A 10,558-nucleotide genomic window follows, 5' to 3' on the forward strand; every position below is an offset into this window, starting at 1 on the left:
ATTCATTAATAAAAAGAAATTGTTTAAAAATAGATGTGCAATAAGAATAAAACATTTGGGGACATTCTGTTTTTGGAAAATAATCCATTTCAAGATGGTAGCAGTAACTCTGCTTCAAACCACTCAGTTGTTGATTATTTTCCTAACAGCACACTGTCATGAGGATTATTCACTGGTACTGTGACATAGATGTACCATTAGCTAGACAAAAACATAGATGTGACATAGATGTACCATTAGCTAGACATCGCCTTAAGTGAATTCTCAACGTGAATAGACTTTTTCAATGATTTCTGACAAATAAATAATTTGGAGGCTGAAGTCACGTAATTTCACTATCACAAATTTTTTGGCCTCAAAATATTCACTTGTTTCATCATGACCAGTCTGGTTTCATTCCTGGCCGTTCTTCCTTCTTTAATGTTAGGCGACTAATGAATATCTTATATACCAGGTTTGAGTCCCAAACTAGTATAGCAGTTCTTGCCTTGGATGCAGAAAAGGCGTTTGACCAAATTGAATGGGACTATGTTCTAGCTGTGATTAGAGAATTTGAAATGGGGGATACATTTGCCTCTTGGGTGAAAATGTTATACGCCCAACCTAGAGCTTCGGTCTTAACCAATTTCAATAGATCATCTCAATTTTTATTATATAGAGGCACCCGGCAGGGCTGTCCTCTCTCACCCTTGCTTTTTGCAATTGCAGTTGAACCGCTCGCCCTTGCCATTAAAAAGAACCCTTTAATATTGCCCCCAAATTTAGGCCGAATCAATCATCATATTTCTCTCTATGCAGACGACATTATTCTATATCTTCGCAACCCAGAACAGTCTATACCACCCTTGCTAAATTTATTGGAAACATTCGGTAAACTATCAGGTTATTCAGTAAACTGGCAAAAAAGTGAATTTTTGGCGGTGACTAACAATATTGACTCAAATTTTATGCGCAGTCTTCCTATTAAAATAGCCACAAATAGTTTGAAATACCTTGGAGTTAATATATCTAGAGACCCTAAGGATATATATAAACTTAACTTTTTACCTATGTTAGAAAATCTGAAAAGCAATATAAAATACTGGAGGACCCTACCACTTTCAATGATGGGGCGTGTGAATGCCATTAAGATGGTGATATTACCCAGATTTTTGTATCTTTTTCAGAATTTACCAATTTATTTGCCCAAAAAGTTCTTTAAAACTTTAGATTCTATTGTACTGCCGTTCATCTGGGGCTTTAAAGCACATAGAATATCTAAACTGCATGTGTGTAAGCCTAGATCTTTGGGGGGGTTAGGTTTGCCAAATTTTCAACACTACTATTGGGCTGCCAATTGTAGAGCCTTAACTTTTTGGCAGGACCCATGCCCCGATAGTCATTCAGCTGACCTCCCTTCATGGCTTATGATTGAGCAGGGTGCCTCAAACTCATCTCTCTCCTCATTGCTATTTGCTGCCCCAGAAAAACCTATAGCTGCAGTAAGATCCCACTTTATGATTAATAACTCCCTCAGGATATGGTGTCAAATCAGTAAGACATTCAAACTGCCAAATACCTCCTTTTTTGCTCCTGTCTGTTGTAACCTTGCCTTTAAGCCCTCACTACTAGACCCAGTGTTCATAGGTTGGGCTAGAAAAGGAATCCTCACCTTGAGAGATTTAGACATAGACAACAATTTTGCAAGATTTTCTCAGCTAAAAGAGAAATATGACCTTCCTGCTTCACACTTCTTTAGATACCTACAAATTAGAAATTATGTTCGTTCCACTATGCCAAACTTTGAAACGCTGTCAGCTGATAATGAATTACATAAACTACTTATTTGCGATCTCAATACCCCAAAGTTAGTCACAAAATTTGTAGATTTTTTCACTAGTCAGTTAGACATCTCTACTAATCATCTGAAAAACGATTGGGAAAAGGAACTGGATATTCATGTTCCTGAGGAAGACTGGGCAAAATGTCTTAAAAATATATACACTTGTTCTGTTAACGCCAGGCACCAACTTATTCAGTACAAGGTGTTGCATAGATTGCATTACTCAAGGAATAAACTTAACGCTTTCTATCCTACTATTTCCTCTCTCTGCAATAAGTGTGAATCTGCGGAGGGTTCTCTTGGTCATCTTTTCTCGGCATGTCCTAAACTTGGTGAATTCTGGTCAGAAATTTTTCAATTTTTTTCAGAAGCTTATGCATGTGAGCTTCCTTTAGATCCTGCAACTGCTGTCCTTGGCTGGTCAGCCTCCTTGCAGCATCTTAATCACGCGTAGCGAGTGCCTATACAGTATGGTATGATGATTGCAAAAAAATCCATTTTTTGCATTTGGAAGAAAAAGTCAAGGCCACTATTCAAGATCTGGTTGTCTGAACTTTCTTCCACCCTTCATGTAGAAAGGCTTAGATATAGTATGTCTGGAAATATAGATCTATTTGAAGCTTCTTGGAGGCCTCTTTTCAATCACCTGCTAAAAATTTCCAAATAACCATGACACCGCTTGAAACTTTGTAGTTTTGTTTAACTTCTGTGTCAATGTTAATACACCCATGAGTGTGTGTGTGTTTAATTACCACATTTGAATATTTGAATCTTTCTATTTTTTTTTTCTCAATTACTTGTCAAAGCTAGTGACAATGTTGACTCTTGCAAATCTGCTCTCTATTTTTAGTGTCACTTTCCCTATCACCCTTGCTTTAAAGATAAAATACCTAGGTGATTATTTATTATTATTTTTATTTTATTGTTATTAGTATTATTTGAACTTGTCCATAATGTCACATTGAGCAAAAGTCTGTGTTGACCTCCCTTGCCTCTACCCGGTGTTGTGGTTAACTGCTAAATTGAATCTGAAGGAGATGTTTTTTTTTGTTTTGTTTTTTTTTCCTTCTCATTTTATACCTTTTGTTTTGTCTTGTTTTGTGACTGTTTTTTGTGTGTCTGAAAATCTAAAAATACCTCAATAAATATAATATTTAAAAAAAATAATAATAATTCACTTGTGACCATATTTCAACTTCAGACTACAATATATTAACTCATTGACTGAATATATTTCTATTTATTTTTTGCCCCATTATACAGGGTTATTTAAAAAAAAAAAAAAAGTTATTACACATATATGACACCACTACAACAAAATCCATGCCTCAAACTTTCTTCTTTGGTTCAGACTCAGTATGGTAGCTATTTTACCAAAAAGCAACGGAACTGTTAAAAAATTAAAATGTAAAGAAAAATGTTGCCAGTAAGTATGTATTATATCCCGACCTGGCTGCAGTATATTATCTTGTGACTTGAACATATTACCACTTAGCCTCAATATATTATCTTGTAGCCTCGGTATATAAAATTACCTTAATGGCTCTGAACATTACTGGATTTTTGTAGAGTAGGATGCCAAGCTGCCAAGATCCAAGTACCAGCTACAATACAAAGCAATGGCTCTATATACACAAATATACATAGTGGAAATTGTGCCAGAAGTGTTAGAAGAAGACAGAGCAATGTGTCATAAAGCAGCGTTTTTCAATCAGTGTGTTTGCAGGTTTTCATTCCTACCAGATAGGAGCCAAACCTCATGGTTGCTTGAAATTTGACTGATTAAAAAAGGGGAATCAGTATGACTCCTGCTTGGTTAGACTGAAAACCTACAACCACAGTGTTTGTGGGTAGGATTGAAATTACCTGCTGTAGAACTCACCTGTCACATCCCTCAGAGACAGTTCACTGCCACACCACCAGAAGGTCCCTTCCCCCTTTTCTTATCATTGATACTCATTGATATTGTTTTGATTTACTGACATTGCCTGTTGTGTAAGTTCTAACCTGTTATTTGCATAAGCCTTGTTGTTTTTCTGATCCTTGCCCAGTTTTGACTTTTCCTCCTGCACATGGATTCCAATACATTGCCATAAAGTTTGTGTTGTATAAACCCAGGTGTAGGTTACAGTCCACTACTACAAGCTTGAGATATTCGGATGTTTAATTAAAAAAAAAAAGACACATAGCTCTGTGTTGCATTGAAAAAAAAGAAAAGCAAAGATATATAGTCACAAGACCAAAAAACCCAGATAAATGGATGAATGCTTATTTTTGTCTTTATATTCTTTTTTGACTGTGCATAAAAGTAGAATTAAGCCTACAGGTTAGTTGATGGACTGAATGGTGAACTTTATTAGCATTATGCTGCAGTGCCAACTATTGGTACATTTATGAGCTGTCAAAACAATTTCCTTATGTGGCAGACTGAAGCTTGCAAAAGCAAAAGTCCAAGGGGTTTTTCTGAGATGTTCTGAGCACATAGAGATAAGCCTGTGTTAAAAAAAATAAAATTAACTCTGAGAATTCCAGTCTGAATAATGAATTGGAAGAAAGCAGCTTACAACAGACCAGAAATCAAAATATCTCAATAGATTTTAGAATATGAGATATTTAAGATTCAATAACATTTAAATAAGTATGTTGTTGGTTTCAGTGGTACCCATAATTAGTTTTTTTTTTTCCCACTGAACAAAAACAGCTTGTGAAACATGGAGCTGCAAATGCCCAACCAAGTGAAAATTTTATCTCAAAGTGGGCACAGATGCTATCAATCATACCAGATTTTTTGGTAAATACAAACACACCTACTCAGCCTAACATGTCAAATCCTGTAATATATTAGATTATCTACAAGTCAGTGAAAAATTTCCCTTTCCTGGGAAAGATGACATTGAGTAAACTGACTCGAGTCAAAACCTCAAAAATGCGTGCGTAAAAACACATGAAAACTGGACAACACTCATAATAAAGCATGCTCTCAAGTGTTTTATTTATTATGCAATGCAGTGTTCTCTCTTAACAAGCAACACAACACAATTTTCACAACAATATATTCCAGTAACAATGTCAGAAGATAATAAACACTGAGTAGTAACAGTAACTCCACTATGCATCAGATACACTGTGCAAATAGTATGACAAATAAAATACAAAGCAGGATAAAAGAGATTTATTAGTAGTTAATATGATGTGATTACATATTATCAGTAGATTACACACATATTGGAGCGTGAGTACATATAGTGGCTTGCAAAGGTATTCAAACCCCCTGGAATTGATCATAATTGATATATTCTTCATGTCAGTATTTTCTTTTTTTTTTTTTGCGAACTCATGTTCAAAGTCAAATTGTTGGTCAGCAAGTATTTCAAAGAAAATTAAAAACTGAAAAATGCTGCCAGCATAAGTATTCAGTCCCAGGTTCTGGATGCTCCAGATAAAAGATATTGTATTAAGGACACACCTGACTTATAATAGGCCTTCACCTGTGAAATATTAAAAGCTCACATTTTCTGAACAAAAACCACCTCAGTTGAATTGCCACTGAAGAAACTTTGAGTCTGAAGGAAATGAGTGAAAATTAAGACTAAGGATCATTTAAAGAATATTTTAAGGAAAGTAAAGATAAAGTAATAGAATTTCATAACTTATGAATAGGGTGTAAAAAAGTATATTAGTGTTTGCCCAGTTCTGTTTTAGTTGATCACTATTCTAGAGGTTATAGGCACAGGCATGTTTCAAAGAGAAACGGGAGACAAGTCTGACATTTCCAAACCAACTATAAGCCAAATAATGACTTCTTACCTTCATTTACAGCACTAAAACCACAATTCTTTGCATCTCCAAAACTGGTAGTGGAAAAGACAGCAAAAATGATGAATTTTCACATCATCACAGAGTTTCTACATGTAATTACAGCAATAGAATGCACATGTACTCATAAAATGGTTTGAAAATCATATTTATTTCTTAGACAAACCACTCATAAAACAAATGCCAAATAAACCTTTGTGCAACATTAACTCTACTTCATTGTTGATGAAGTTCACCTTCTCAGACCTTTTGACATGCTCCATGTTGTCCATAACAATCAGTGCCAATTGTTTTTTTAAGAGGAAATTGTTTACCACATATAGCAATTTGGGGGTGTTTCTTCAGGCAAATGAGTGTGGCTGTGCATGGGCACAACAATTTAGAATGCATGATATTTATCAGTGGCCATTATGTACAGTTATGCATACACATGTGATAAAATACTTTTTTTTTTTTGCAAACCGGTAGTTTTATGCGCAAATTTAAAAGTTGTTCTATGCATACTTTGATAGATGAGACTCCAAAATCCCACTGAGAATCTGTGACACAAATTGCAGTCAACAAAAAACATCCAACCTGAAGAAAGTGGAGCAAATCTGCCAGGAAGAATTGGTGAAAATCACTCCCAAACAGTGTGCAAAGCTTATAGGAACTTACCAACATACTTAAAACTGCAGCAAAAGACGGTTCAACCAAGGAGTAGACTGAAGGGGTTGAATATTTATGCAAGCAGCATTTTCCAGTTTTTCATTTTTTTTTAAAGATCTCCTTAAAAATAATGAATTTTGACTTTGGAAATTTACTTTAAGAGCATACTGGTTTGCAATTAAAAAATACAGGCTGAAGCAATCTGTGTGTCACTTGCAATCCAGAATCTGATTATTTTTAAGAGGGTTGAATACTTTTGCAAAGCACTGTAGAGGTCATCCTTTCTGAGAACTCACTTTCAATTGTTGTGCAGTGCCCAAAGCAAAGAGGAAACCACTCTTTCAGAACCTTTAGAAATAAATTCCTGAATTTCTCCCCCACAAAGGCGTAGATGATGGGGTTGAGGCAGCAGTGACTGAACGCTATGGTTTCCACCCACTGCATAGCCATGTTCAGGTCCTGATCCCACAAACATGTGTTCATGTAGCCCAGTTGATATAAGAACTTCAGGAAGATGACAATGTTGTAGGGCGTCCAGAAGAGGAAGAAAACAGTAACCAAGATCAACATGAGCTTGACAGCTTTGTGTTTTTTCTGAGACTTCATGGTCATTAAGATGGGGATGATACGTGAGTAGCAGAACACCATCACTAAGAGAGGAATGATCAATCCGAGGATGTTCAGCTCAATGTAAGAGACTAGCTTCCACATTGTCGCTTGTGGATATTCCACCCTGCATTTCCATGCACTCGATTCATTCTTCACTTGGGAGAAAATGATGGCTGGCAGAGAAACTCCCAAGCTAAGTGCCCAAATAAACAAAGACAGCACTATGCTAGCTCTGGCTGACCGGTGCTTGGAGAGGAGAGACTTATAGGTGTGGACAATGACAGCGTAGCGGTCTACAGTCATGAGGATCATGAAGAAGATACTTCCATAGAATCCCAGCATGTAGAGCGCTGTCACTGAATGGCACATGAAGCTCCCAAAGGTCCACTCAGAGATGGCAGCGTAGTGGGCCCAGAAAGGCAATGAGATAAGGAAAAGAAGATCTGAAACAGCCAGGTTGAAGAGGCACAGATCTGACATGTTGGATGTTTTGTGGTACTTTAGCAGAACAAAAACCACCAGGCCATTGCCAGCTAAACCCACAATGAAGATGATACTGTAGAGGGAAGGGAGGAAGGCTTGGCTGAAGGCCGTTACACTGGTGTTGTTGCAGTCTGAGAACAAGTTACCAAATATGTTGTAGTAAGCAGAATAGTTCTCCGCTGTTAATGAAAAAAAAATCTCATTATGATGTTGCATGAAAATTTTAAATGCAATAAAGTATATTTTTACTCAAGGTTTTTTTTTTTTTAAAGCAGAAACAAAGGCTGATACATATTTAAAGGTGGCTGCACTGAAAATCATTTAAACCAATTGATAATTTGGCTTCTTTATCAACAGATGAACATACCAGTGAGGAGGTGATAGTAGGGGTGGGACGCAATGCCATTATCTAGCAACAATCTTTCCCAAATGAACAAACTGTTATTTATAGTTGACAGCAGTAGCCATCTAACAGTATTTTATCAAATTTACTTCAGATTGTGGGTTTGTTACATTCCATGAAAATCTAAAAGTTTTACTGGACAAGCTGTCAGAATTATTATTATATTCATTTAAAACATTCATTAAAAAAAACTCTCAATGTGTATATATATATGTATATATATGTATATATATATATATATATATATATATATATATATATATAAAATGTTCATTTTTTGGAGACCCAGCAGAGACATGCTGCACTGTGCACAGTGTGTGGTCTGCATGGGCAAGGAGCAGTTCAATAAATAAAAGCAATGATAAAGAATAAAGAAACAAATAGCAATTTATATCCATGTTAATGAACTTCAAGCAGGGTTGCGCATATAATGGCAGCATTTTTCAGATACTACAAATCAGAAATGTGCACCACTGTTAACTTGTTCCCCCAAAAAGACAGAAAAGAAGAAAAATGCACACTTTACTAACTGTAGTAAAAACCATTACCGTCCATCACACAGCTGCATTTCCAAAATTTCCACCTACTTGTTGTTATGCTGGAGTCCATCGTAGCCATGTCTCATTCACTCCAGAGTTCCTGTAAAAGCAGACTGTGTGTGCTGGCATATAAAAGAGGCTGAGATATGATTTCATTTAGGTGGGGCTTTGACTTGTTGCCAGAACAGTTGTTTTAACCACCATCTTTGTGAGAACAAAACAAAAATATGCAAATGCAAAAACATGTATAACGATATGATGAAAAGAAACACTTTTCATGGATATTAAGTTATTACGACAGTGATTTCAAAATAATTACTACAAAGCCACCAAGATGATATGGTGGTTATTTTTCAGTAAAGTGTGGTCATGAATGAATAAACTAAGGTCATGAGAGCTAGTGCAATCTTGGAATGATTGCAATGGAATGATGCATTGCAATCTTGGAATGATGCATAAAGATATAAGTGACTGTCATTGTGGCATGGATATAAAATTAGCCCACGTTACCTTACGAAAAGGTGATGTTCTTTTCTTAAGATAGGCAAAATAGTCTGTACACAGTGTAACACAGCCAGTCTGTCTTTCTTTTAAATAAACAATGGAGATACATAGACTGTATATTTAAAAAAGCTTTGGAATATATATATATATATATATATATATATATATATATATATATATATATATATATATATATATATATATATTTTTTTTTTTTTTTTTTTTTTTTTAATAGGAGGAGGGTTTTCTATAGGAAGATGTAAAACCAGTCTATGACAGCATATGTTGCAAAAGTTGTAGCTAACCCATTTAGACAATTGGCAGGATGGTTTCAGATGATTCCTGGTTGAACTGATGGATATCTCTGTCCAAAGCACTTTGAAATACACTAAGGTTCATTAATATTTAAACACTGAAAAAGTTATTGTTAATTTAGCTGTCTACCATAATGTTTTGGAGTTGAAATTAAATCATGCAAAATGCAGACTTTCTGCTTTTTATTAGAAGGTATTTACATTCAAATAGGGTTGGCAATATAGGAATTACAGCACTTTTTATATGTAGGTCCCGTCAGGAGATACATAGACTGTATATTATATCTTAGGAGATACATAGACTGTATATTTAAAAAAGCTTTGAAATATATATATATATATATATATATATATATATATATATATATATATATATATATATGTGTGTATACAATATGATAATATATATATATATATATATATATATATATATATATATATATATATATATATATATATATATATATATATACTGTATATATATTTTTTTTTATAGGAGGAGGTTTTTCTATAGGAAGATGTAAAACCAGTCTATGCCAGCATATGTTGCAAAAGTTGTAGCTAACCCATTTTGACAATTGGCAGGATGGTTTCAGATGATTCCTGGTTGAACTGATGGATATCTCTGTCACACATTCTAAAGCACTTTGAAATACACTAAGGTTCATTAATATTTAAACACTGAAAAAGTTATTGTTAATTTAGCTGTCTACCATAATGTTTTGGAGTTGAAATTAAATCATGCAAAATACAGACTTTCAGCTTTTTATTAGAAGATATTTACGTTCAAATAGGGTTGGCAATATAGGAATTACAGCACTTTTTATATGTAGGTCCCGTCACCCCTTTTTAAATTTAAATGTATGTCCAGTTTATGTACCTGACCGTAAATGATCATTTTTCCTTATTCAATGAGTCTTCTCTTTTAATGGGAAAATGTACTACAAAAGCAAATAGACTTTTTCACCAAATCCTTGCAAATAATTAATTGGATACTCGTGACTATGACTTTTTGCCCTCTAAATATTAACGTGTGGCCTCAGTATATTATCTCATAGTCTCAGTATATTCAATCATTGCCTCAATATATTAAATTATGGCCTCAGTATATTAATTTGTGTCCACAGTATGTGAATCTTGCAGCCAAAATCTATTATCTCATATCCTAAATATATTAACTTGTGGCTTCAATATCCCAGCTAACAAAAATACACTGTTGGGACATCGTATGGATGTTTGTTGTAGGGTTACGAAAATGTTACAATGGATGTTCTTATGGGACATCCAAAAAAAAACTCCAGGGGACTATTAAGAAATGTTTGTGAACATCCCTTAAACATTGCATTTAGGCTGGTTGACCATATTGCTGGATTTGTTTCATTGTAATTAATCTAATCTAATAACAACAACATAACAACAT

The 10,558-nt window shown here is 34.7% G+C and overlaps 1 protein-coding gene across 1 annotated transcript; it reads right to left on the reverse strand.

Moving 5' to 3' along the window:
* Nucleotides 1–4,790: 4,790 nt before the first annotated feature.
* On the reverse strand, nucleotides 4,791–8,468 carry LOC113533793 (C-C chemokine receptor type 4). The gene is made up of 2 exons (XM_026926143.3): nucleotides 8,369–8,468; nucleotides 4,791–7,557 (listed from the first exon to the last, which is right to left on the reverse strand). The coding sequence occupies exons 1-2, from the start codon at nucleotides 8,397–8,399 to the stop codon at nucleotides 6,524–6,526; spliced, it is 1,065 nt and encodes a 354-aa protein (XP_026781944.3). The 5' UTR covers nucleotides 8,400–8,468; the 3' UTR covers nucleotides 4,791–6,523.
* Nucleotides 8,469–10,558: the final 2,090 nt, after the last annotated feature.

Source organism: Pangasianodon hypophthalmus, chromosome 1 (genome assembly GCF_027358585.1).
Source record: "Pangasianodon hypophthalmus isolate fPanHyp1 chromosome 1, fPanHyp1.pri, whole genome shotgun sequence".
NCBI classification, from domain to species: domain Eukaryota; kingdom Metazoa; phylum Chordata; class Actinopteri; order Siluriformes; family Pangasiidae; genus Pangasianodon; species Pangasianodon hypophthalmus.

What these genes read in the sequence shown, in the direction of transcription:
- LOC113533793 (XM_026926143.3), bottom strand. Translation starts at nt 8,399, where the DNA reads ATGGCTACGATGGACTCCAGCATAACAACAA. An exon ending in GGACTCCAGCATAACAACAA is followed by an intron (nt 7,558 to 8,368) that starts GTAGGTGGAAAT and finishes TTTCATTAACAG; the next exon opens with CGGAGAACTATTCTGCTTAC.